This window comes from Opisthocomus hoazin, chromosome 21 (assembly GCF_030867145.1).
Source record: "Opisthocomus hoazin isolate bOpiHoa1 chromosome 21, bOpiHoa1.hap1, whole genome shotgun sequence".
Taxonomy (NCBI): Eukaryota; Metazoa; Chordata; class Aves; order Opisthocomiformes; family Opisthocomidae; genus Opisthocomus; species Opisthocomus hoazin.
The window spans coordinates 9926591-9953977 of NC_134434.1; the positions used below are offsets into that span (position 1 = coordinate 9926591).

The window sequence follows — 27387 nt, forward strand, 5'->3', positions numbered from 1 at the left end:
ACTAGCTTTTTTTAAGCTTTTCAGTGTAGTATGCTTTGTTTGGGGGAAAAAGTGCCACTCTCATTCACCATTTTTATGGTGCCTACCACCGCTTTGTGGCTAACAGGGAGATGTGAACCCCTCCTCGGATGGCAAACGCCTATGACATCCGCATGCGTCAAGGGAAAGGCTATCAGGTGCATCGAGCCAAAGAAACCACCCTCTCTTCAGAGGGCTCGGGGCCCAGTTCTGCTCATCGCCCACAGTGTTCCACTGGGACTGAAATCAGCACGGAGGCACGCAGATTGCACCAACAAAAGGCTTCTGCCACATGCACGCACCTTTTCCCTTCAAAATACAGTCGGGCAGCATCGCTGCTCCTGCTAAGCTCATGTTCTCCACTGTAACTGGCTTCATCTTCATACTGCTTTTTTCTAATGCTTTCCTTCACCTCCCCCATAGGTCTGTGTGTAAGTTTTACTGCTTTTGAAGGGCTTTCTTCTATTTAGCCACCAAAGTCACATTGATGTGGTCATCGCAACCCTGTGTGCCAAAGATACCATCTTCTTTGGATGAAAGACTGAATATAGGGTAAATTTCATTAGTTCTTCCTTTGCTTCTAAAGTTGTATTTACGCACAGCTAAAATACAGAAAGTGTCATTTATTAAAAATCTTCCATTCATTCATACTTTTCAAAGCATATGGTATCATGCAGCTGAGATTAACCAGCTGACTAATACACTGACACTGCTAAAGCTTATGACCTAAATTTAAAAAAAAAAAAAACCACAAACATCAGATGAGTCCATTGACTTTGCAATGCAATATTGCTAATTTATTTTGACCAACATCTACAGCAGTCACTTGGAGAAAAGGCTAAGGAGTTAGTACAATAGTATAGAAACAAGATGTTTTTTCTTTCAAATTGCATAAAACAGCAGACGTATAACTGAACAGATTATTTAGGTAACTACCTGTATTTCACCCACTCAGAAACAAAAAGCACTGTCTCTTGATTTTATTGGTGAGTTTTATCAGCGGCTAGAGACTGCAGTATCAAGGTTGCAAATACTCAATGGACTTCATTTTGAACACAAAGCTTTGTAATTAATTGATTAATGGACTAATTAAAGCCTGGAATTACCACTGTTATGAAAAGCTATGAAAATTACAAAAACCTGTATGTACAAGCCAAACATGTTCTCATTTTTGTATGAAGTATGTAAGAGCATTCTCCACCACAAGAAAACACAATAATCCCAGTCCTGAGACAGACCCTTTATAACTACTGGTATACACAGATACTGTCCTCCTGCAGGGGTGGGGTCTCAACTATTGTGATGCAATGCAAATTCTTGAAATAGATTTTTATTTCATACTGCAATTTTATTTCTGAGGAAATACAACAATGAATACAAGAAAAATACGGCAGGACATGAATCAGCTGAGCAATAAAAACTTCATTTGGTGAACAGAGAAAATGAGACAGAAGCAAAACCTGGTTTGGGGCTTCTTTTATTTTATCTAAAATGGCAGTAATGTCTATTTTAACAACTACCCTCTTCGGAATTCAGTGAGAGCTTCTACTGCCTTAACTGTACTCATAAAAATCTTCCACCCTGACAGTGATGTTAAGTGAATAATGTACAATATTTTTCAATCATTTGAGGACTGCCTTAGCATTACTTTTTAATAATTTAATTCAAAACATAATTTTTAATAACTTTCAGGCTCTCATTGAGTTAAACTGACAAATGCTCTATAACGCTGACTGCTAATAATCCCTAACAGCCTAAAACTTCAGACTAAACAGAAAAAAGCATTTTAAAGCTAGAATAGAAATATACTAATAGAAATAGCATTTTATAAACAGAAGTAGAAATGCACTTTATAGATACCAGTTAACCCTAGCATAAGAATCTTCCCCTCAGTCCAGATCTACCACATCTTTTGATAAAAAGTTTTAGAAATCAAAGTAACAAAATGACTGAAAACAATTCTGAAGGACCATGGAGTCAAACGAAGGTCAGCGAAAGCTGCAGAACAAGTTCTGGTGTGTTTGTCTACATCTATGGTACAGTTCAGTGTCGAAGACGATGCTATCTCCATTCCCCGCAACATTGCAATTTTTTTTAAGGGTCAGCAGAGCAAGACTTTATTTTGTTTTATTGTGCTAGAAGAAAACAGATCCCCACTGGAATAATTTTTTCCATTAATTTATCTGCTTAAAAACAGTACTTTTGAAATGCAGGTCACTGAGTATGCACAAATGCCACTGAAGTCAGTGGCAACAGCAGACAGAAAGAAAACGAGGCCACTCAGTTCCTTGAGGTTATCGTTCTGTAACCTATAAATATGTTTTGCTGTGGGGGTGATACCACAAGAGGTTCTTCAAGTATGACTGAAGAACAGGAAAACACTTCATAGTGACAATGGATGTGTGATGGTGTGTTGCCGACTGAGAAGTGTTACTGATTTCATAGAAATAACTGAGTGCTCCCTAGTAAACAAATCACTGAGCCATGTGCTACCGGTAATAATTTTCTCTGAGTCTTACATAGGAATACATATGCACCGAAATTAATTTGTAATGTCTGATGGATGATAAAGGACAGATGGTTTGCTAACTAGAACTTCTGTCCTTATAATTCCTTTGTTAATGCCTGGCTTACCAAACAAAAAAAGTTTACAAGATAAAATCACTCAAGGAAAAAAACTGTACACTCCTCACACCACAATTAGCTTAATATGCACTAGGTTGTACGTGTACATTTTACTAAAAGAAATATTAAAAACCAACTTCAGCATTAACAGCACTAGACACCTTCTTCCCAATAACAAAAGGCCTATACCATAATTTATGCTACTGGAACCACAACTGGTAAACCGGTAAGGATGCAAAGTGAAATATTCTTAAACATTAGCGCACACTGCAAGCAATTGGCATATTCATCACAGACAGCCTATGATTCATCACCCTGGTTTTGACAGCTATCCTCTAATTGCATTGCCAGGCTAGAGGCTAAAACTCACCATGCATAATAAAACCATGCCACGAAGAAACTCTTTGTAAAATTCAGTAAACTACTGGGGGGGGGGGGGAGGAGTTTTTCAGTATAACTAATAACGAAGTTAATACATGAAAGCGAGCTGGCAAAAAATAAATTTGACCCTCCTTAGACAGTGAAATCAGATCTACAGACCTTTTAATCTTAAACTAAATTCCAACATGTCTTTGTCAGCTATTTCTTATCAACACTCTAACCCAGTTCCAGTGACTTTTCATCCATACATACCACTCCTACCACAATAGGACAACCTGAAAACTATGGGAGGTCCACTCCCAGCTGTCCTCTGACTTGACTGAACTTTGAGTGGTGCTGTACACCATAAACTCCCAGCTAAGTTTTCAGACTTGGATCTCTCCGTAAAACCAAAACTTCTTACAATATTCACAACACCACCAGCAACCAAAATGAGCAGAAGGGCAGTTATAAACACATGAATTTACACTCCAGGACAGAGCCATCTATGATAATTTCAGGTGTGCAAGACAAGTTTCCATTCCCCTCCAAAAAAAACCTAAATCCTAATATACTGTTTTTAATATACTGAGCGACCAAGGAGATCTGCAACTCGAATAAAACACATTAATGTTAATTAACACAGTTCTTGAAGACATCCTCTTTAAAGCCTTCTGCTGTCTGACACAGGCTTTCATACCTAACAGTTACCTGGCCAAATGCCTCACGCTGAGATAAAGAACACATCTGAAGAAAAGACACCTGGCTTGGGCTGGGGCTCTCCCATGTCAGGAGCAGCCCGCATGTGCTGCCCGCGCACAGCGTGTAACAGCACTGAAACCAGTCCCACAGGCTGCGGGAGGGAACAGACCCACGTTCTAAGCACCAGTTTAACCCCAGAGAGGTGGTTATTTTCAAGTTACACTGACTCCACGTTGAAAGAGAAACAGGCACAGCTTGGTATGTCCATGGCTCAGAAAAACTAGAGAGCCGTAGATCAGTACTGTACAATATTTACAGTGACTGCTTATTTACTGACAGCTCTACTGCATTTCTCACTGCTGTACCAGAGTTGTCACCCTTTTATAATGTGTTGCCATACATTGCTAGGCAAATTCCAAGAGCTCCATGCTGTCACCTAAATAATAAGAGATAATATTTCATCTTACAAAGAAAAGACAGGAAAGGAAGCCCTTGTATGAACATATAATATAAACTGTAGGAAAACAATATTAAAGTTGGGTTACAAAATAACAAAGAGTACATTTATCAGACAAAGAAAATACAGAGCAGTAGATCATCACCAGTACTCTTAAAATAAATCTATAGAAAACACACTCTGCAAAATCTTCAGGCAATCTTATGTTTTTCACGTTACCTCAATACCAAGAACTGCATGCCAGTCTTTTTCATGGGAATTGATTGGTCAAGTGACATTAATAATTCCAAACAAGCCTTCCCAGTTAATTGGGTTAATCACAGGTGAGATGAGTAGGACTAAGTTCACAGAAATTAAAACCAGTTCTGAAAAGGGACTGAAGTATGGAATAGATTTCAACTTGGAAGTCATGGTGAGGACTACAGCTGGCAGAGCAAAAAGACTACGCTAAGAGCCGAGAAAAGAAACACAGAAATGGAGAAGCCGAGATCAGATACTGAACTGAGGTAAGGTGGCAGGGCAGGGAGACCAAGAGGAGAGAGAAAAAAGGGGATGAATTCTACCAGTGCCCGAGTCTAGGTTTTTGTGACTATGCAAGTAAGATTACACAAAACTTAGTCATAATCTGTTGATTCGAAAAGTCTTTTTAGTACTTAGTTCTTAGTATTCTTACTGAGTACTATTTTTAAAACTTTATGAGTTACAAATCAGTGTTTTGCTTGCAAAAGCTGAACCCCAAAGCTGTCAGGACCCTTACAATCCAGACTAAGACAAAGACGTTAGCACTCTACAATAAAGATTTTAAAGTAATTTTTGTTGACAGCCTGCATTTGATTTTTTTCCAGTTTCTGAATGAAGCAACAACACTAGAAAAGTTACACAGCTTCAGTACTAAATGTGTTTACTTTTAAAGAAGGGGAGTGGGGCTATCACAACCCAGGCAAAAAACAAAGCCTTCAGCTTTGCTTAACCTGAACTATAAGCCCATGTATTACACCAGCATTTACAGGTAACAATGAACAATTCATCAAAGAACATAACTTCAAACTTTCCTCCGCTAAACTTCAGTGTAATGGAAACAGCAAACGCCAGCTGGCCTTTCCATTGTTTCCAAATCCAGAGAATTTACAAAGAGCACCTTTCAGAACTGAATTTTTGCAGACTTAGTTTTCCATCTCAGTACACACACAACAGACAGCACCCATTTTATAGTACACCATTTAAAATTATTACCTCCACACAAATAATCTGCTCAGCATCCCATCTGCTTTGCACCGGTTTCACCATTCCCTGTACTTTATCGCTCTACTTTATAGCCAACCTGGTTACTTCTTCAGAGGTTTTGTAGGGCAGTGACTTGTGTACTTTGTCTTTCACCTCTGAATTGAGAAGCATACTCCTTTTTGGATACCAACCAACTATACATACACCTAGTGCACACTGCTATCTTTGCTCTGGAAACAGAATGATCAAAATGCTGTAAGACGGTATAGAGGGCACATAACTAGTCATCTGTATTTGGATATCAATATATATACAACGGGGTTTTTTTTCCACAAGGCCCCCCAGTTTTGAGGTTATGAAGGGACAGACAGAGCACAGATCTAGCAGGTCTCACTAGTTCCTCTATCCACCTACATAGTTCCAGCTTCCAAAAGTTTCTTTGTCCTGCTTTCACCAATCACTTTATTGGAAACAAACCGCATTTTTTTATTTCAAGGACTATCACATACGCTACACGTTCAGGTACGCTGTTCGCCCCAGCAGCGCAGGGCACAACAGCGGGTACCCAGCTGTCGAGCCGGGCCGGGCGGGCGCACCGCAGCCCCTGCCCCTGCGCGCACGGACGGGCACACGGCATCGCCGACCGCGCAACGCGCACAGCGCCGGCTCCGCCAACACAGCGGGCTGCCGGCACCGACCGCCAGCCCCCGGCGAAGCCCCCGCAGGAGCCCATCGCGGCGTTCCTGCGGCCTCCCCTGCTCCCCTCCCCGGCCTGCGCGGGGCGAGGCCTCCCCGGGCCCTCCCGGCTGGACTCCCCCTCCAGGCCCAGCGGGCAGGCTGAGCCCGGGCCGCGTCTCGCTTACCCCGGGGCTCGGCGAGAGCAGCAGCAGCAGCGCGCCCAGGCCGAGGAGCAGGCGGCGGAGGACCGGCGCCATGGCTGCCAGCCGCGAGGCACCCCCGCGCGGCCCCGCCTGCCGGCCGCAGCGTGCCCGGCGCTCCGCGGGGCGGAGCCGCCCGGCCTCGGCCGCTGGCGTCAGCGCGCAGGGCCCGCCCGCGCCCGGCCCGCGGCTGCCGGAGCGGGGCTGCGGTCGCCAGGGCCACCGCCTGCCCGGGCGCTCGGCCCCCGCGGGGCGGTGGCAGCTGCCTGTTTGGGTCCGGATTGGAGGTTTTTGTTTTTAAATTCCTTGCGGGTGAATGCGGGCGCAGCGAATGGGCTGCCCGCAGGGACCTCCCCGTTCATCTGTCGCTCTCCAAGCGATCAGGGCAAGTTTCTTCGGCATAGCTGCTGCCCTGGCAAAGGCACTGTCGGCCCTCCCGTGCCTCGCAATGCCTTCAATAAATGCAAAAACAAAGAACCAAAACCGGGTCCGAGCGCCTCTGACCAGATAAACACACAAAATACTGAATCAAATGGAAGCAGATTTAAAGAGAAGAGGGTAAATTCACCCTGATGGGCAAAGGCCTGGCTTTCAGACGTCTATTTATATGACAAAGGCACTTTGTCCTTGGTACGTATTGTTTACTTTTTAATACCGGCACCATTAATGGAGCTGCTGAGCACACCGAGTGCGCAATATGCAATATGCACATAACAGATCGGTTCTGGCAGCTCCCTCCTTTAATGAGCATGCCTTTGATTATATGGGCAGGAGACATAATTATGATCTAACCTGCAAGTCTGAATACATAAAAACATCTTGAAGCTACAAACCACACTGAGATTTCAGCTCTCCAGGACTGACAGGTGGGTTTCTTTAGGGTGGTCTTTTATTTTAAGCATTCACACCGTTTGAGAACAAGCAGACCATCTAACACCCTGCTTTATGCATGTCATGGCAACAGCACACAGAAGGAACACATCTAGACCTCCACCACAGGGAACGAAACCCCTCCTGGCCATGCACGACGACAGTTAATGCGGGCAGTTGTGCCTGCGTAAAACACACACGCGATGTTGTGGAAGAACCAGGACCTCCCCTGAGCACACAGCAGGGTATTGCCTTGGCCCTGCTGCCTCCCGCAGCTGCCAGTTCAGGCATGGCTGGTCCCACTGGATGGCAGCACTTCCCTTCCCACCCACCTCCGTCTCCCCTGGGAAAGAACTGCTCCGGTTCTTAGAATCTGAATGAATCGCAGAATGGTTTGGGTTGGAAAGCACCTTAGAGGTCATCTCGTTCTAGCCCCCCTGCCATGGGCACGGACCCCTTCCACCAGCCCAGGCTGCTCAAAGCCCTGTCCAGCCTGGCCTTGGACACTGCCAGGGAGGGGGCAGCCACAGCTTCTCTGGGCAGCCTGGGCCGGGGCCTCACCATAAGAAATTTCTTTCTTACATCTCCCCTCTTCCAGTTTGAAGCCATTACCTCTTGTCCCATCACTCCATGCCCTTGCAACAAGCCCCTCTCCAGCTCTCTTGCAGGCCCCTCCAGGCACTGGCAGCTGCTCTAAGGTCTCCCCGCAGCCTTCTCTTCCCCAGGCTGCACAGCCCTGGCTCCCTCAGCCTTTCCTCACAGCAGAGGTGCTCCGGCTCTCAGATCACGTTTGATCACGTAGCTGCCATCCCACCCTCAAAGTCTGAGAATTGGCTGGCGAGCGTTCAGGTAATCATCACCTCTTTACATGTGATGTTATTAACTGCAAGCCGAATTTCAAGCCGTACTGCGTGAAGGGAGGAGTTTTCCAGTTGCGCAAACGCTGCGTATGCTGCTACCACATCGTAGTGATTTAACGCAAGTCCCCCCCCGACGGCCTCACAGGGGGAAGGAAACAGCGTCAAAGCCGGGGATGAGGCGGCAGGAGGCCAGCCGGGGCGGGAAGACAAGCGCTGGGGCACGCCCGCCTGCCCCCCTGGCACCTCTCCTCAGAAACCGAGCCACCCCCGGAGGCAGGCAGCTCTGAAGTGCGAGCCGGGCCCGGGCTTACGCACGTTGAATATTAAGCCCTATTTGTTAACAGCAACGAAGTGCTAGCACAGAGCACTAAAGGAGAGCGCGATCGCTTCTGAACAGGCGAACACAGCTCCCCCACGCACCGGCGGGGAAAGGCGGGGGGGTGGGGGGGGGGGGGGGGGGGGGGGGGGGGGGGGGGGGGGGGGGGGGGGGGGCTAACCAGGCGCTCCCTCGGACTCAGCCTCTCCCTCAACCCCGCCGCCATCGCAGTGCTTCCCGCCTACATCCCGCTGGGCGGCAGCCCCGCCCACGGCTCCGCCCACCCTCGCGCGCAAGCCGCATCCGGATCGGCTCGTGCCCCCAAGCTTGGATACTATTGGGCGAGACAAGGAGAGGCGGGGTGCCGGTGGCTGCATAAAAGGCAGCGAAGCGAGCTCTGCGGCCTTTCTATCAGCCCAGCGGGCAATGGTGAGTACGCTGGCGGGGCAGGCGGGTGCACGGGCGGGCTGGCCGGGCTGCGGTGATGTCCCTTGACACGTGTTAGACTGCTGACATGCATGAAGCAAACCTACTGCTGAGCGCCTGGGCTGCCGCCCGCCCGCCGGGCGCTTGCGGTGCACCGCCTCCCTAACCTCCCCTTTCCCCTCCGTGTCTTGCAGGGCTCGTGTGGCGACCGGCGGCGAGCGGCCTGGCAAATAAACCTGTGTGCACCCCTTGAGCGTGTCCGGCTGGTTCTTAGCGCGCGTCTCGACCCGTTCCCCGCACTGTCTTTGACCCGGCGGCGTGCCCTGCCCGCGGCGCCGCTGGCCAAGCTGCAGTGCCAGAGCGAAGCGCTTGTTCATAACTGGGGCTGCTCGGCCCGGCCCGGGCGGCGCTTTTAAAAGCAAGCGACAGGCGCCGCGCGAAATGGCGCCGCAACCTGGGGGGAGGAAGGAGGCGGTGCCGCGGTTGGGGGGTGTGGCCGGACCGGGAGCCGCTGCCCTGGTACCTGGCGTGTGGGGATGGGAGGGGGGAACGCGTGCTCTGCTGATTCAGCGTGACTTCACAAAGATCCCAGGATTCGTGCCTGGCTGTTGCAGCAGTAAAGTCACCTGGGTGAAAGTGAGCTAGCTGCTGAGCAGGAGTGCTGCGTCCACCTGCTTTCTGGAGACCAGACTTGGGGTCCTTCATGCATGCAGCAAAAGAGGATTTGGAAATAAAATGTGACCTAAGCTGCAACTAGCTGAAGGGCCTTCTTATCCATCCGTTACCATCTGTGCTTGTGCTGCTCTGCAGGCCCAGAGGCATGCTTGGTGTTTTCTGTATACAGAAAAGTTACATCCGTACCCACCCTGATGACAGGGTTGGATGTATGAGAGGAGCAGCAGAGTCTAGGAAGTCGGCAAAAGATGCCTAAGCTTGGAGAGGTTTTTCCCACTATCCTACTCTGGAGGGCATTTTGCATGGCTGCTCTGTTCTGTAATTCCTGGTAATAATTGAGGTTTTCACAGGTGTTTAAATGAAAAAAAACATGTTTTGAAAGCTTGTTCTGCCTGTAACTGCTGCAGTGAAATTTAGTTTACTACAGTAAAATTCCTCAATTCAAGCTCTTCCTTTCAGAGCCAGAACAGTCTCAGCATTGGTTAACCCTAAAATTGTCATAGGCCATAACCACCGAGTACAACTTGTGTATAAAAAAAAAATCTGAAAAGCACATAGCATGCTGTGTTGTCTTAGCAAGTTGCCTTCCTAATGCTTTTGAAACAACTTGCAGAAGACAGTGTCTAAGCACTATATAGAAATATTTTAACTGAGTAATTGTTTGACATGGGATAAATTTATTTAATAAAACAAGCAAGAGTGTAGTTACCCACAGTTTATGAAGTGCAATATGACAATCTTGTGTAATAAGTCTAAATCTGTTTACACATTAGTGCATCTAGTCCTTTGACTTTAGTTATTGCACATAGAAATTAAATCCTATAAAAAGACCTGCGTACAAGACATGCAGACTTCATGAAAGGCAAATAATGCCTACATAATCAGAGCAAACCCCAGAATATATACAGCCTGGAATGGTCAAGGAGGAGTTCAGGTAACAAATATAACCTACTAATATTTCAATTAAAGGTAACCAAAATAGGTGTTCAAATATAGAATTAATTTTAAATATATTAAATGCTAGTTTTATGTTTCAGGCAAGGTGCTGTTTAAAAAACCTTCAATATAATAGCTTTGTTTAGAGATGGTAAATCATCAAGTTACACATGGAAGTTTTGATTTACATCAAATGTGACAACACAACATACAAAAAAGTTTTTAAAAAATTACTTCTAAAAAAAGCAAACCATGTTATAAAAGGAGAGCCACAACTCACCTTCTCTGTAAACTAAAATGTTTTCTGACATCCATGAACAGTTGGCAACGCTATCAGGAAAATATTACGTGTGTTAAATAGTGGATATGTAGTATTCAAATATTTAATTTACTGCATACATTTAGTCTTGAATTGTTATACCAGATAGAAATCAAAGGCAGTTCTTCCCCCCCCCCCCCCCCCTTAGTTTTGGCCACTAATTAGCAGAAACAGCCTTTAATTACATCGCGATCAGCTTGGAACTGCAATGCTTGAATTCCTATTCCACAAAGTCCAAAAAACCAATGCATAGGGGTCAAAACCTTGGCTACAGCTGTTTTCACAAATGTCGAGTGACTTGATGCCTGGAGTTGCACAGCTGTAACGTGAGAATTTGGTCCCCTGCTTTGCATGTAAACACAGTGCAATGGAAGAGACAGCAACAAACTCTCCTCTAAGAAAGAACTAGGTGTGTTTCACTGTAGTAAGAGGCTTTATACACAGTAGGGTAACCAAGTACTTCTGGTAATGTGCAGTATTTGATATTTTGTGTATGTGCTCGTGTCTTTATAAACATTCAGAATTAATCACGAACTAAGGTGATTGTACCTCACTATAAGGCGGCTTGCTATGGTTTGGTCTCATGGCTTTACCAACTTTTTTCTCCTCATTTACAAAAATCTGACAGTCCCACCTTCGCTGATAGTTATGTGTGTTTTATGGCTACTTGCTTCCCAAAAAAAGCACAAGTTCTGTATGAAAAAAGTAATACGTATATACCATGTTGAATCACAATATTACCTATACATCCAATTTACATTCTTTTATCCTGAAAGCATTTCATATTTCGATTGCTTGACACAAGCTATTGACTGCAGAAGTGAAAGAACATAAAACAGTTCATTCTACACCTCCAACTGCCTGAGAAAGAAAAATATTCTTCCAGTTTTATAAATTCATTCCTTAATTAGGATTTTTTCCATTTGGCATGCAGTTCCTTTGCTGCCAAACAATCTTTCAATGCTTTAATGCACTTCAACATCGCGTGAAAACATAAGCTGAACAAAAGAGGTGTCAACAAGCTCCTTGATCTATTACAGTTAGGTTCCTCCTCCCTCCCCCAAAGAACAGGTCATCTTAGCCTCCGAGTTAAAATCCCCATGGCAGCCAGTACAAAAGCAAATCACCTGCTTAATGGAATGAAACTTCATGTAGCTGAAGTACACAGGAACAATAACCAGGCAAGTGAGCACAAAGGTATGGTTACAGGCAGTCCTCCAGGGGATGGAAAGTGGCACAAGTTAAGGATGAGAACTACAGCACAGTTTATAAAACCATGAGAATAACTTTTATAATACTGTAAACTGCAAGAGTCTTCACATGTCATGGTTGATCAGGAGCCTCTGTGATCAGATCTTTAGGAGGGCATGTAGAGGAGCGGGGATCCATGGCTGAGTGCATTAAAGGAATATAAACATCATCCATGTTTGGCATGACAAAGATTTTCTGTGAAAAAGATGCAATTAAATCAAGTTACATTTCATATGTCACTTGAAACCTTAGTTTACCAATTTGTTTAGTTACAAAATGCAACAGAATTTCCACATAAAAGGTTCTTGAGTTCAGCACTGTTTGCATCAATGCCGCTACTGCAGCCCTGCAGCATCCATTAACGCCAGCCATTTAGTTGTGTTACAGCTGTAGATGAAGCTCAGAAATATGAAGATTTCTGCCCTTTCCATTACATTGAAATGGCACTACAGGAAACATGAACTTTTCTAAACTGCTGCTTTCTCAGCTCTTACCTATGCACTTTCAAACTGCACTTTTAATGAAATAAGCAGTTTTGACTTCTGGTTGATTGTACAGGTTCAGGTCTGGAAGGAATCTGGTCAGTAAACTGTTTTCCTATCCTGCAAGTATTTGTAAATTTGGAGGGTTTTTTCCTATTTTGCAGTACAGTTAATGTGATTTTAAAAAATTATTTTTAAAAAAGTAGTAACAGGACATCTTACTGTCTCATCTGTTCTTAATTTCAGACAACAGTTTGACCCTCTATCATCTAAGATCATGTTTTTATTTAAGTACTACAAATTCCAACATTCCAAAATTCTAAATTGTAAAATTATTCTGACAAGTGCTAAAACAGATTTCCATCCAGGTCTACAGGTGGTCTTGAGACCATACCAAAAGTCAGTTTCAGCAGAAGTTCTTAACATCCTTTCCACTGAACAGAGCAGTGGAGGATACCAACTAGTTTTGAATGAAATAGGGGACATGCAAAAACTAAAAATCCCCACCCCTCTAATAGACCAAAACTATCATTAATGAAGTGAAAATGTAAAGGAAACGCACCTGAAACTCTTGTTCTAGTTTCCTCTCTATCCAGTCAGTTACATGAACCAGAGTGACTTCTCTCTCACCAAGTTTTGGCCGAGCTTTTAACTCCAGGTGGGGAGGTCTTCGAAAGCCATACCTTAGAAGAACACACAGAACAGGTTTTATTCTAACACTCCAATGAAGCATATACTTAAATGTGTTCTCAGTTTTCTCTTAATAGCAATTCCTACCTCATTTACAACTAGTTTGTGTTGCACCTCTTCCAGAGCCCATTTCAGCTACACTTTTACCTTTTTTCTTAGTTGCAATCCCCTACGTAGCACACACCTGAAACATTGCCCGGTTCTGGAGGAAGTTCCTCTTACCATATTCTGTCAGTAGGTGGAGGTGGAATGTTAATTACGAGTGTTCCTCGGCACTCTTGTACTTCAACTGTTAGCAGCAATGGAGTATTGGAGACCTCTTCAATCTTCTTCTTAATAAACTCAGTCTCTGTTGCTTTCTGAAAGTATTTTGACTTAGTAATTTTATCCACAATTCTCATGATCTTACTTGTCCGATGTCCTCCGACATACCTTTAGAGAGAGAATGGAAAAAGAATACATTAAGGTAATTTTCTTAAACCTGTTGTTTGCTAAGACACCCATGGATTTCCTATTAAATCATTAGTTTTTTATATAAAATTTCTAAACAGATACATATTCACGTGTCCAAGCAGTACCTACCAGAGCCTGCACATAGCAGCCATACTCTGGCAGCTACAAGTGTCTGGCAGAAATTCTGTCCAGCCTGAACACACTCCTTCCCAGACTGCATTGGAAGTGCAACATTTTTTAAAATTGCAGCTACGCTTACATCATTTATGCCAGCAAGCTGGCATGAGAAGTGACAATCTGTCTATTACTGTTCTAAGACAATTGTCAAGACAGATGCACCGAGACATATGCACATATCAGCACAGAAGGCCCAGCCATCACGGCTAATCTACTTAACAGTGTGCGTTGAACAAAAAGGTTTTCGTTTTAAGGTATTGTAGCATTTAAAACGAGTATAAAGGTGTTGAAAAAGAAGGGGAAGACAATTTTGGCAGTGGGTGGAATGGTATTCCAAAAATGGTTAACTATGCCTGCAAAAAGAAGCTACTCTTCCTGGCAATTGTGTCAGACGACATCCTAGCTTTCAAAACAGATGCCTTAAGGACTGAATACGTCTTTTCTCACCCCTATCCCATACTGGAAATATACACTCTAAGAGCAGCATAGCTGGTATTTTCCACACACTATATTATGCCTAATTGTGGCTCTTGATATTATGTAGCAGAGATCGCCTTGCTAAGGAAATGACCAAGGGGAAAAAAAAGAAAAAAGAAAAAAAAAAAAAAAATCATTCTTACACAGACTTTGTACAGAGTTTTCTCCTTAGCACAACATAACACAGGAAACTCCTCAGCTCATATAAAAAGGGTGAACTAATTTCAGCTTTTGGATTTTACACTAGCTATATCTTTACCCAGCGAAAGTAGTTAACTCTCTCATCAGATGGCAGTAACGCAGATTGTTGGTAGGTGTAAGGAAATTCTTTCAGTATTTTACTTAAAATTCCTTTGTTCTCACTCTTTGTCCTTTTTATCAAGAGTTCTTTATAAGTTCTATGTATTTTTAAAAGATATGAAAAGCATCTATTGAAATAATTCCAACAATTTTGCACAAAGCTGTCAGAAGGGTTTAGGAGTAAAACTAAGGAAACTCCCTGGAACGTTTTGAATATGTCACGGACTCTTTTGGTATATTCACTGTAAAATCCCTGACATGCGTTCAGACATAGGAAACACTGTGACTGAGACATTTCAGGCTGACTACAACTTTCTTACTGCGTGGCATAATTTCAGTCATATACAGAAAGCAAAAAAATTCAGAACAGCAGCCAAAGCAAGGAATGACGTGACAAAACTGATGTCAGGAAATTTTCTTTGAAATTCTTGCACAGCATCAGAGGGCAGTATTGCATAGCCTAGACGCTCAAAGTCCTTCAAGAAAAAAAAAAAAAAAGAAAAGAAAGGAAGAAAAAAAACCCCCACCAACACAACCCCCCCGAGCAAGAAATCTAGGCTTGAATAACAATTGTTTTCTTAGAGAAAAGAACACAGTGGAAATAAGGGATCAGCAGGATCAACATGGGTATAATACGGTATACAAACAGTGTTACACGTTCACGCAGAAAATCCTGTTCTTGGCTCTGCTACCAGGCAAGGCAGGCTGGGGAAGGTCCCCATAGTTCTCTGGCCCAAAGACTGGTCTCTCTCTGTAACCTAACAGCGAAGAAATCAGGAGGCATCAAATGGAGCTCTGCACAGGTCACTCTACAGAAATGCTGTCTGGTGAACAACGCTCCCAGCACAGTAAAACGCTCGGCAGAGCAGCTTCCTTCCACTCTGTAGTACATGGCTCGATTGCTGCTCTTTGCTCTAGAAATGGGTGAGCTGTGTTTGCTTAATTGCTTGGATATACTCACACTCTGACATCCTGTGTGACGATGGGCTTTCTAGGACTGGAACAAGGTAGCAGTTATACTAAGTCTGGAAGTGGGGAGGAGGAGGAAAGGATTAACAAGCACTGTGTAGACAGCTCACCCTTCTGCTCCTGGAGTCACCTGCTTCTCTCCTGCCAATTCAGGAGCATCGTCCTCTTCTGAAGACCCAGCGCTGGACGATTCCTCATCACTGTCTGCAAGACAATACGCCCTTGGCCTGAAACTGAAACAAGGCAATTTCCAGGTCAAATATAATATTCTTAAATAGCTATTCATCATGTACAGCTTTGGCCGACATCACATGTATTTCTGTTGGTGACTCTGAAATGTCCCTTTCTCTTTTTTTAGAAACTCTACCTAAAAGAACAAATCCAAAGCCACCCTGAAGCCAGTCTGTCAGAACTAGCTCCAAAACAGAAAGGTTTTTCTTCTCGAGTGGAACATAATCCTGCATAAAAGAGGATGGCAGGGGAATAGCTGTTCTACATATTCAAATAAAAAGTGGTCATTATTCAAAATACATTTGAAAGCATCTTTGTTGCTGCTTGTGGTTTTCCATGAATGTTGAGCAGTACCTAGGCCAGACAGGGTTTTTTTGTTTGTTTTTAAAATGCTAACAAAGACATGCCTTCAAATTGAAAGATGTGAATGTGTGATTCTGTCTTCTACTAAAAGCAAACACAGGACTCCAACTTAAAATGACATCGTCTACCAAGTGAATCCCAGAATCCCTCAGAGACGTTAACGGAGCTGCTAACACGGATACCTTAGCCTCACAACATATATACCTTATCTTCACAGCACCTTTAACCCACATCAATAAATTCCATTTTGTCTGCTGACACACGCGTGCCATTTTTGCAGCACAGACATATCTCCAGCACTGGTAACACGTGCAAAGCACAAGAGAATCGACCTTTGTCGTCTGCCTCCAAAAGGAAACGCACAATGCTCACACTGGCAGAGCGAACTTGTCTCAAACGAGCGATTCACTTTACTGCAGCTACAGTGTGGGTCATCAGTTACCGATTTGTGTAGAAAAAAGGCAATTTTATTAACACAAGTCATCTAACATAACCCTGGGAAGCATTTTGTAGATGTTTTGCAGAGATTCGTTTGTCCCATATAAATTTAGGCTATAATCTCCCTTTAGTATCTTTGCTGGAAACACTCCTTTCCCTACTACATTTTGAGGGAAATTGACCTTCGGGCTTGTGACTTTTTAAGCTCCTCTGACACAGTGAATGATGTTTACTGGATTTACAGTTTCATTTTGTTTTTTTTCTGAAGAGAGTCCAAGATGAAATAAGGCAAAGAATGTCACGGGGAGAAGAGGGGAAAAAAGTAAAGTAGTAAGATCAAACTAGTGCTACTCTTACGGTACAAAGTATCACACAGTAGTAACCAACTCCTAGACTTCAATTATGGAAGAATTTATGCACACAACCACAGAAAAAAATTCCAAATCTTTTAAACAGATTAAAATTAGGGAAGGATACAGTGAATACATTTCAGTATAAACAGATCTCTACCAAATGCAAGAACCTGAAATAGTTACACAACGCAGGCTTCAAAAGCACATGGGTTTAGCCCTAGGGACTATACCCAGGACTGTAATATTCTACAGCTTGTTCAGAATGCAGTTTATAGCTGCGTTTTCTTTCTTTTTTTGTGTATGTGTTCTTGGAAATTTATTTGAAGCATTTACGAACCTCACAGAGGGCATGGACTGAGGCTACTGTCTGCTATTCTGCGCACAGAACCAACTGTCAGTGCTGCATGAAGTCCTAACGTAACAGGGCAGCTCAGGCACAGTGCACGGTGCACAGCACTCCTCCCCACTGCCTACGAGCTGGAGCAGTAACCCCCTGACCTCTCCACACTGAAGAATTCGCTACCCAGGCTATGGAATCAGAGTTGTAAACCTCTTCTCCTTACCCAGAGAAGCATTTTGTACCTGCCAAAGAGTGAGACAGCACACCAAACTGAACCAGCTCCCTGAGGACTTCGGGGGTGGCGGGTGGCTCAGGGCACTGGCCCAAATAGCAATGCTGGAGCTGTTTCTCAGAGAGAAGTTCATGTTTTTAGGTCAAACTACAGGTTTTCTACCTGGGTGTGACCTCACTTCACCTTCCCGTGAACCTAGTTCAAAGCACACCCAGTGCATTCTCCAGGCTCTCACAGGCGTCACCTTCTTACAAGAAGGTGTTTGATTTGCCTACGTAATGAAGTGCCTCCACAAGCATGCACCGACAGGCTAAGACCACAAGATTTGCTCGCATTAAACAAAGCAACAACAAATAAGCATGAGTGAGATTTCAGGGGATCTCTGCATACAATGGGCCATTTATGAGACACAAACACTGGCAGAGAAACACTTTGGAGCTACAGTATTGTTGCGGAGCAGATTGCACAGTATTTTCTGAATTGCCATTTGTCGGTTTGTTTTTACACAGTACAACATAGCAAAAAGCACTGATGGGGGAAGAAAGTGCGGTAACCTTGGGTTAGCCTGCCTGCGTTTGCCTAATCTCCAGTACGGTAGAACCTGCTACTGTATTAATTTTATAAAACTGGCAATTAAATAGTTTTCCACACTTTTTGAGAGCTGCATTTTCCTGAGAGTGCATGCAAGACAGCATTATGAAACTGTATAACAGCACACTTCTATTTCAAACAGTAACGCAGCAGCAACGACAGAATGGACTGCAACATTGAACCGCTTGTCTCGCTTCACACTGACAATAGCCAAGGACAGTTAAAGCTCAGTGCTGTTATCCCCACCCTCCTCTTTCTGGATGAGTAGATGTCTGTCTTACATGAGTTTGTGGTTACTGCATCTCAAGAGGCAGACTGTTCTAGGCTCTTGAGGAACAGAAATGAGCATAAGCAAGCAACATGCATCACTCATGGACAATACGACTGGAGATGCAAGCGTATGCAGAACAGTTTTATTTGTCTCAGAAATTGTCAGCTGATAATTTAAAAAGTCAGTAAAATTAACTAACACATGGAAAGTATAGATGAGAATCAGTGTTCTATACTTCTTAGAGTCTTTGTTTATTTGTTTGTTTATAACATCCACTGTATTTAAGGAGAAAAAACAAACAAACAAACCAACCTCATTCAAACTAGAACGCATTAGACTGCTCTATGTAAGGCTGGTGTGGTACCTGGCCCCTAGCTTTGGAAGCATCACAGCCATGTGCAGGGAGCCACACAGTTAATGGTTACACCTTGAAGTCATTGGTTGCTTAGCTACAGACATTTACATTTGCGTTGCTGGGGGCCTACTGCTCAGCTAGAATTAAGCTGATTTTTAAATATGGAATCATTGCGTTCACTAACTCTTTCTGAGGCCGTTCTTGCACTGGACAGATATAAAAATACACAAAGGAATTCCTGAAGGGATGGGGAAGAAAAGCAAGAATTCAATTTGTATAGACATTTCCTTCTCTAACCCCCATTTTTTGGGTGGACAAGATTAAAGGGATTTTTCAAAAATCACCCCTACCAATTATAGTGATGTAAATTCAGAAATATTTATTTCAAGCAGTGACAGTGAGAATCTAGGTCGGTATTAAATCCTCTGAATTTCTACCACTGTATGAGATCATTCAGCCATTAGTTTTTTCACATTTATTTTCTTGTCATGACTGCACTGTAACACAGTGCTGCTGTAAGTATTACTTCAAGATATCTCAGAATAAATGGTCAGAGCTACAACATGAGTATACAAAGAATCTAGTCTCTTAATTCTGAAAGACCACAACATTCTATTCATATCTAAACAAATGGCCAGATTGAGAGAATATTTTCTTGATTTGTTGGCAGTGGCTGTACACTAAATCAGAGAACACCCACTGTTCAGGAAACACAGACTTCTTAAGTACAAAGAGAATAATATGGCACAAAGAGAACCAACACTCCACAGCTGACGGGATGGACGTTTGACAGGTGCCACTCACCAGGTTAATACAAATGGAGAGAGTGATGAAATTCAGACATCATAACATCATAAAAACAAGATGGAAAGCACAAATACAAGTTAGGCAAGTTGCAGTATGTGTGTTTTCTAATTAGTTCATCTATAAGGCATTTCACTTAGACATAGCAGGTGAACAGAAGTGGGATACGATGAAAACTGGGGACTAAGGTAGTGGTGTGCTTATTCTCATGATGCAATAAAGCTATTGAACAAGACTTCACCAAACAATTACAGCTTATTTACCTTCCACAGTTGTTTACTATTACACAGTTTAGAACTATAGCTGTCCCATGCTGTGGTAGCAAGTTATGTGTCTATCTCTGTATCTGCATGTGTGTTATCTCCTATATCCAAGTCCTACTGGCTAAGACCCCAAATCAAGCATAACACAAAACTGAATTTTAGTCACAGAACATTTTGAAATCCTACTAAAATAGGTGTAATCAAACATTAAAGTTGCACAGAAAGACCAAGTTCTACACTCACATGTACGCAACCCCCTCTGATCTATTGCACAGCTAGAGCTGCATTCATACAAGGAAAATTTCACTTTTTCACTACAAAAACTCTTGCTTGATTCTACCATTGTAATACCTTACCCTTCTCTGCCGATCTCTCCAACTTTAAGCGCTTCACCAAGCGGCTCTTTACCAAGTTTGGTCAAGTTCATCTTGGTCTCTAGGGTCATCAGAAAAGATCCATTGTAGGACATTTCCAAATCAATCCAAAGTCCTAAAATTAACAACAACAAAAAGATGTCACTTTAAGAACAGTCACAATCACTCTATTTTAATGTCAAGCCAAAACTCATTTTAAAAAAGTCTACACATCACACTTTTTCCAAAGAGAAAAACTACTTTTTTGTCAATCGATTATGTTATTAATTCACAAATAATTAAAAGCTTATCAAAGCAAGCTTTCTGTTCACACTAAGCTTATGGAACAAAGTTGAACATTCAGATATGAATCAAAGCCATGCTGAAAGACAGATCAGTGAGTACAGCTAATGATCTAAAAAAAACAGTGTGATTTACGCAAACCTAAACTGCTTAAGAGATCAGAATCAAGATAAAGAAAATAGAATACAGCCAGGGATTCACTTCAAAACTATTTACAGTACTGTTCCAAGCCAAACAGTAATGGGGACACTTGTCTGTATTACTTACACTGTCCGAATGAAGCAAAACTTGAAATCCCGGAGCAATATTGCTTGTCACACCTCGTGACCTGCAGTCTCTTTTGCTTTCGACAATGGTGTATCAAAGAAGTATGAAAAGGTTCGCTCAGCAACTCGGCTACAGACATTCTTCTTATGACTCACAGCAAACAGGGTCATTACTTAGAACAATTCTAGACATGTAGTATTAAGTTAAATCCTATTGTCTGGGCACAGCAAAAGAATTGTTTTGGGAATAATTGTAAGATTAGGTCCTGCCTCTTAAGTGACACTCTGCAGCCCCACTGATTAAAAAAAGCTGTAGGGTATTTGTGATCCAGAGATTAGAAATCAGATGCCACTAAGCACAGATTATGCATTTTCCTTCTCCAGACATTGAAGCTACACACAATATGTCCTGCCAGTATCTGGCACATCAACCACTAATGCATTCTACTTTTATTTACTTATTCAGAAGCAATTAATAGTAACTAGTCTTTGGGTTTGATCTAGAAAAGACACACTTTTGCAGCTGAAGAACAACTGTTTTCTTTTCTGCAAAAGCATATCAGAAGAATGGCAGTGTCCCCAGTCGCACTTATTTATATTAACAGAAATACACCCAGCTCCCAAAGACCAGCTCACTGATGCACTATGAGACAACATGCTGGAAGCAGTACTGAAGGCAAGCTGCTTCTTTACTAACCCAAATTAATTATTTCCATCATACAGTTTTTCTAATGCTGTTCTAAAACAAAACACAAGAACTCAAACAAAAGCTTATATAGATTTTTCCTCTTTACAGTAATGAAGCAGCAGTAAGATCATCAGAAACAAGAAAACAGCTAAACAGAGCTTTTGGATGGCCAATGAGTCAGCACGCTTCAAACATCAATATTGTTTTAACAGTAGATCAAGTTAAGCAAAGGATGCCATTACAGAGAAGGAAAATTCCTTCTGGCCAGAAAGTGTTCATATGCATTTTCCGGTGTAAACAAAGGAGGTAGGGGAGGGAGAGGGGGTGAAGAATTGGGCAGATGTTACAATTTAGTCAGAGATATCTGGTTCCCTAGCCTTGACAGAAGTACAGTAAATGCTACAGCATATGCTGTCACCCAAATAGGACTGTATTAACAGAAACAAGATTTCTTCTTTCCTAACTTTGTTTGTTAACAAATTCAGTGACTTAGAGGAGCCATATATTAATTAAAAAAAATATTTTCCTCATAAACAAGCACTGGTAAAAAAGTATGGATGAAACAAAGCACATCACAATTAGTAACTGCATTTTGAAGCCTCACAAAAGGCTACCTCAAATGACAGATAGTCTCAAAACACTTTAAAAAAAAAATATTCTTAAAAGCGTTCATTACGGATACTGGTTTGAAGGTTTACGGATTTTTTTCCCCCTCCACATGTGGTCTATTCACAGCTCAACTTACCAACAAATACATTTATCCTTATGAAAACAAGCATTTCCAATTATCATCCCCTTATTTATTTATGTCCTTTTAAGTACAACAGCAAAACAAGTTATTTCAGTAATTCTTCACTGCAAGCTCTTAAAAACTCACATACTAAGAGTTCACATGTCATTTGACAATATGAAGGAAGTTACAAGGATTACAAATTCTACCACAAACATCTGCTTGTCACAGTTTAATTGAACAAGAAACTGAAGGAGTTAATTGCTCTCACTGCTGTTGTTGGCAATTAATTGAAGCCAAGTGTTCAGCAGTCTCCTAAATCCCATCTCATGATTTAGAACTACAGTCTTGTGTTACAACTAAAGTTACAAGAACAGAGAAAGGAATTTAAAAATTGGTTAAATCTAGACAAAGGGAAACACTCTGACAAGAATCCCAAAGCCTAAGTTCGTTTAAAAAGAAACCACAAAACCACCTGGCAAGCTGCATACATGTAAAAATTTAAAAAAAGTTTTCACTTTGCTTTCCGTAACTGAAAATAAAATTTCTACCACTGGTGAAGCCTCTTTGCTTCTGAGAACACCAAAGGATGTCATAAGTTCTGCAGAGAACCCACTGCCCCACGCGGGAAGCTTATAACGAGACGTTGAAATACGTTTTAGTTCCCCGAATACTGACTGCACATGAGCTTATTCCATCTATTAAATTTTTATTTCTCTTAAAAGACAGTTTTTCTTCCTCAGGACACCAAACCAATTTGCTCTTTTCAAACACGCTTTGTTTATAAAGCTCAGTGGAAAATGTACTTTCAAGAAGTTGAGAGTAAAGTACCCAGTGCTTTAAAGACAAGGCTTTTCCCCAAAGAGCTGCGAGTCTCAAGTGAGATAAGGGCAAACAATAGTATTTGGATACAATGGACAGCATTAGTTAACATGTTATGTATGTCCAAGAGAATTTTAATAATTCCCCAAAGTCTGTTTTGTTCACGCTTTTATGAGGGAAAGGTTAGAGCTCACTAACCTTCTCAAGCTTTCAGTCAGTGATTTGAGCAGCACAACAGTTTTAATATTAGTGATAAAATTTATTTATTTCCTCCTAAATCTCATACATCTGGTATTCTTGCAAAGGTCTGATGACAACTGTTCACCTGAGTTAGAGAAGAGCACTGTAGTAAGAGTGGCTGACAAATGAGCCTTACATCAGAACTACAGTTAAATAAACCTTAAAAAGACCAGGTCCAAACTATATAATATGAGCAAAGATGAAGCCTAAATAGCTTCTAAGTAGAAAGTAACTCCTTATCTAATACTGTGCATAGCCAAATTCTATCACAACGTCTCCATCCTGGGGAAACACTGTTGCTTGACCTGTAAGAACAGCGAGAAGAGCCAAGATCTTGAGGAGACAAACCGGCCCAACGATGAGAACCTCCCTCCCAAACCCACCGAGCTCAGCACTGCGATCCCTTCCAACCAGCACTGCAAGAAAGGACACGGTGCTGGACTCCTGCTGCGTGCTCGGTGCCCTCACGCTCTGAGAAGGCACGGCGTAAAGAAACATAAGAGTCTGTTCCTCGCTGAGAAACACTGCGCACAGGAGAGCTACCAAAGACTGAGTCTGTTACGATTCTCAGCTAGTTACCTGTTCAAACTTCGCTCTGTCCAAGTTTGTTGTTATTGTTCTAAATGTGCTACTGAGATTTGCTGAAGGTTTGCTCATTGCTGGCATGCAATTTAGAGCCTCTCCAGAGGCTCTTAAGAAGTACTGTAAATTCATTAAATTCCTGCCATCTCACTACCAGTTTATTGGTTTAGCACCATCTAACATTATTTTGTCTTGATACTTTCATCTAGAAGTGGGAAGAGCAGTTTAAAACAAAGTTGTTTGCCATGCAATCCATAGCTGCACCACAACAGGTCCTCCAAGGAAATATTTCCCTTTAGACCAATTAGAAACTTCTCCACCTTGAATCAAGTCATCCCCTTTCACTTCTCCAGTGCAGTGTAACACCATGGTAACTGAAGGAGTGAATGCAGGAGACAAATTAGGAAACCCTTAATAAACTCAGAAACAATTTAAAATGAAAAACTGCCCTGATTACATGTCTTAGAAGAAAGACAGCATTTACCTCACCTCAGCATGTAGAACAAAAATACTTTTGAAGCTAAAAATATTAACCCAAGTTTGTCATTTTGTGAAACTACTTAAGTGACAAGAGTATCCTCAAAAATACTCCTCCTATGACCATACACAAGTCAGAAAGAACAGAAAACTAAAAGAAAAAAACCCAGAACTAATTCATAAAGCAGCAGTATGGAAGTCATTAAGCTTAAAAATAATCATATTTAATATTAAGGACAAAAAATTATGCTGTATTTTGAAGTTTCTTTTCAAAGTAACACTGCATCTTGTTTTCTGACTTACTACAATTGTATTTTCTGAATCACTGTTTTCAGAACAGGAGAACTTCTCTTGCAGAGAGCCAAATCTGCTTTGTGCTGTGGTACAGAATCAGATCTCTCTCCAGCAGATGTGTATGGCTCTGTGTACTCCATGACCGTATCAGAGGCATGGCTGTTTGCATGCAAATTTTAGTTTAATTCAGTAATTATTTCCAACGGAAAGACTTAATCATATTTCCGTATCTACAGAATTGTTTACACCAAGCCTGACGCTACTGTTATTGCAGACAGAGACCACTCAGTATCTCCTCAGAATAAGCTCTTAGTAAGTGTACCTTCTTCTGACTAAAACACCCATAAGAACAACAGATCAAAATTCTGTCTGTCACAGATATGAAGGCATGAACCTGACAAAACCAGAAGAGGAAACGTGATATTTTTACCTCTGTGATCAACAGCAGGTTTGAAGGCTTGAAGGATCTTCGGCACTGCTATCCCCATGTCAAGCTCAGTTAGAGTTAACTCATTCATGAAATACGGCAGCTAAAAGAAGAGATTGTAAAAATCAAATCCATGTTATGGAACCAAACATCATTGGTTCCTGAGAGAAGAAAGGTCACTGAACTTAAAGAATGGATTGAGCTGAAAAGACACCAGTGAAAGAACACAAATAACAATTACACAAACTTTTTCTCATTCTAGGATTTCACAGTCACCAGTTTCAAAATAATATTTTCGGGGGAGATTCAGCATCTGAACTTGGACTGTTTCTAAAACTATGCTGAGGTTCCGAAGCTGACCTTAAACCTCCCGCAAGCTTTTTAGTAAAAGCACATAAAAAGCTCAAGAATGAAGTATGAATCCTATTTTACTGTGAATAACAATCAAAGACTACTTTGGATTTTAAATCCAGTCACATATTTTATAGTTCCAGTTATATCAATGTCTCTGCTATTTTTATCTTTGGCAAATTCTCTCACAGCACATTAGCCTTTAAATCTGTATCATACTTTTAGTATTATAAGAGATACAGAATCACAATGGTTTGGGTATCTATTTGCTCTAAGTATTTCTAACTGCTAGAAATTCTCTCTCCTGTGAACAGACAGTGCTTTAACCTATCAAAACCACATCCATCCCTCATTCCCAGTCTTTCCACTTAAACTGTTTTCAGTGAGATATCTGGGTACCCTGCTGTCACAACTGTGTAAACAGCCAGGGCAGAATTAGGTTAGTGCTTGTTTCCCAAAGCACAAGCAACTCTATGTCACAGCTGGTGCTGGCAGCTAAATTTCAGAGCTTCTGTCTGCAAGACTACCTCTTCCTTTGCCTTCAGGAACAGGTGAACTCCTCCCCAAACATCAGGAGCTAAACAGCCCTGTGATTAACTGCTGCTGGTCAGAAGTTACAGAATGCAAAGGAAAGACCCACAAGTCATTCAAAAGCATCTCTCCTCCCCTCACCCTCTGAGCTTATGCAGCTGATCCACAATTATATCCCATCACCCCAGAGACCTCTTCTCCTGACTGTTACTCCCACTGATCTCTCCTGCAAGCAGTGTATGTGTGAAGTTAAACAGGAGCCCACTAGAACAGTGGTACCCTGATCTCCTACACCTTAAAGGCAATCTACTTTTCCTAAAGCAGATTTCATAACTTCTAAGCAGTTCTATTTATCCCTAAAGTAAATATAATAATACTACTACTTTTTACATAAAAACTTCACAGACACAAGTAATTAATCCAGCAGCAGCTCATTTGAAACTGAAGCAGCAAAGTTAACATGTTGAGATCCTACTGTGAAACGGATAGCAAAGCTGAACTGGAATGCTGCACCACATTTACTTGTCTTTTACACACAAGCATGAAATGAGTGTTTTTTCTGCTGTTTCAAAACTCAAAGACTATGTGTTTGTTTTCCTCCATAAGGAATGTATAGTGCAAGTCTCTAGATTAGTTACCTTTATTTTGCTAAGTTTCATTTGGATCTTCTTTGACACTAGATCAGACCAATACTTTTCTCCTAAAAAATCCCAAAATATTCTTCCAAGCAAAGCATTCACCCAGGCCTCCTGTTCTTCTTCTTCAGCTTCCACATGGGCATCTGGTAACTGAAAACACAGAGCAGGTTACTCAGCTCTATAAATTCTATAAACTAAGGTCAGAAAAGGCCTCATTTACACAGGGAAGTTCAGTGTTATAGCCCGGGTTAGCTAAGAACACTAAATGCTCAGCACAGATAGCAGCTTTACAACCACATCAGCTGGCCTGACATGAGCTTGTCTGTCATCGTTCTGACATGCAACAGAGTGAGAACACACAGACACAGATTCACCTCTGGCAGTGAAATGAGAAAGCTGTATGTCACTTAACCTCTGGCAGAAAAGGCAGATAAGCCCAGAGTGGGTAGACTTAGAATGTGTCTGTAGTAGAGACACTCCCTCTTCCCAATAGGATCTAGAAGAACAGCTACTTCACTCTTCTTTTGTTTCACAAAAAAACAGGAACGGAAGACCCAATCTTACACCCTTAAACCCAGTTCAGAAGCATCACAAACAGATGATAAACACATGCAGTACAGGGAAACAAATTACTCCTTCCAGTGTTTGTACATAGGATTCAGGAAACCGCACTGTTCCTTCTGCTGCATTAAAGGTTTTGTTTACAGCCTAAGAGGATTATGACTTGGTCTCAAAACACTTGGAGATATATGTTCAGATGTTGCATCACTGACTATAGACATAAAAGCAACTGCAGATGAACTAATTTTGGGTGTATACATGCTATTATGCATTTCATTAAAACCAGGAGGTTTCCATGAAGGAAAGACAACACACTTAATGCCTCTCAACTGCCTGCAGTGAAAGGAGAATTTGCTTTTCATTCTTACAGGCAGAAACCCTGAAGCCAGGAGAAAAGCAGTGCTTTCTAAGAGGAGTC

General features: G+C 42.1%; 2 protein-coding genes and 2 non-coding genes across 7 annotated transcripts in view; 2 read left to right on the forward strand and 2 right to left on the reverse strand.

Moving 5' to 3' along the window:
* The window catches only part of ERN1 (endoplasmic reticulum to nucleus signaling 1), a 37282-nt gene extending 30925 nt beyond the window's left edge, over positions 1-6357 (reverse strand). For both annotated transcript variants that reach the window (XM_075441281.1, XM_075441283.1), the window contains exon 1: positions 6250-6357. In XM_075441281.1, coding sequence (XP_075297396.1) covers positions 6250-6321 — 72 coding nt within the window. In that variant the 5' untranslated portion in view covers positions 6322-6357. The remainder of the gene's footprint in view (positions 1-6249) is intronic.
* Positions 6358-8788: 2431 nt separating this feature from the next.
* On the forward strand, positions 8789-8851 carry LOC142363909 (small nucleolar RNA SNORD104). Its single transcript, XR_012766036.1, has one exon. It is a non-coding gene; the product is annotated as a small nucleolar RNA SNORD104 (small nucleolar RNA).
* Positions 8852-9032: 181 nt separating this feature from the next.
* LOC142363910 (small nucleolar RNA SNORA76) lies at positions 9033-9167 on the forward strand. Its single transcript, XR_012766037.1, has one exon. It is a non-coding gene; the product is annotated as a small nucleolar RNA SNORA76 (small nucleolar RNA).
* An 898-nt stretch (positions 9168-10065) lies between these two features.
* TEX2 (testis expressed 2) overlaps positions 10066-27387 on the reverse strand; it is a 56822-nt gene continuing 39500 nt past the window's right edge. For all 3 annotated transcript variants that reach the window (XM_075440669.1, XM_075440670.1, XM_075440668.1), the window contains exons 6-12: positions 26409-26558; positions 24892-24991; positions 20063-20195; positions 15576-15698; positions 13312-13521; positions 12962-13082; positions 10066-12112 (exon numbers count right to left, since the gene is read on the reverse strand). In XM_075440669.1, coding sequence (XP_075296784.1) covers positions 11990-12112; positions 12962-13082; positions 13312-13521; positions 15576-15698; positions 20063-20195; positions 24892-24991; positions 26409-26558 — 960 coding nt within the window. In that variant the 3' untranslated portion in view covers positions 10066-11989. The remainder of the gene's footprint in view (positions 12113-12961; positions 13083-13311; positions 13522-15575; positions 15699-20062; positions 20196-24891; positions 24992-26408; positions 26559-27387) is intronic.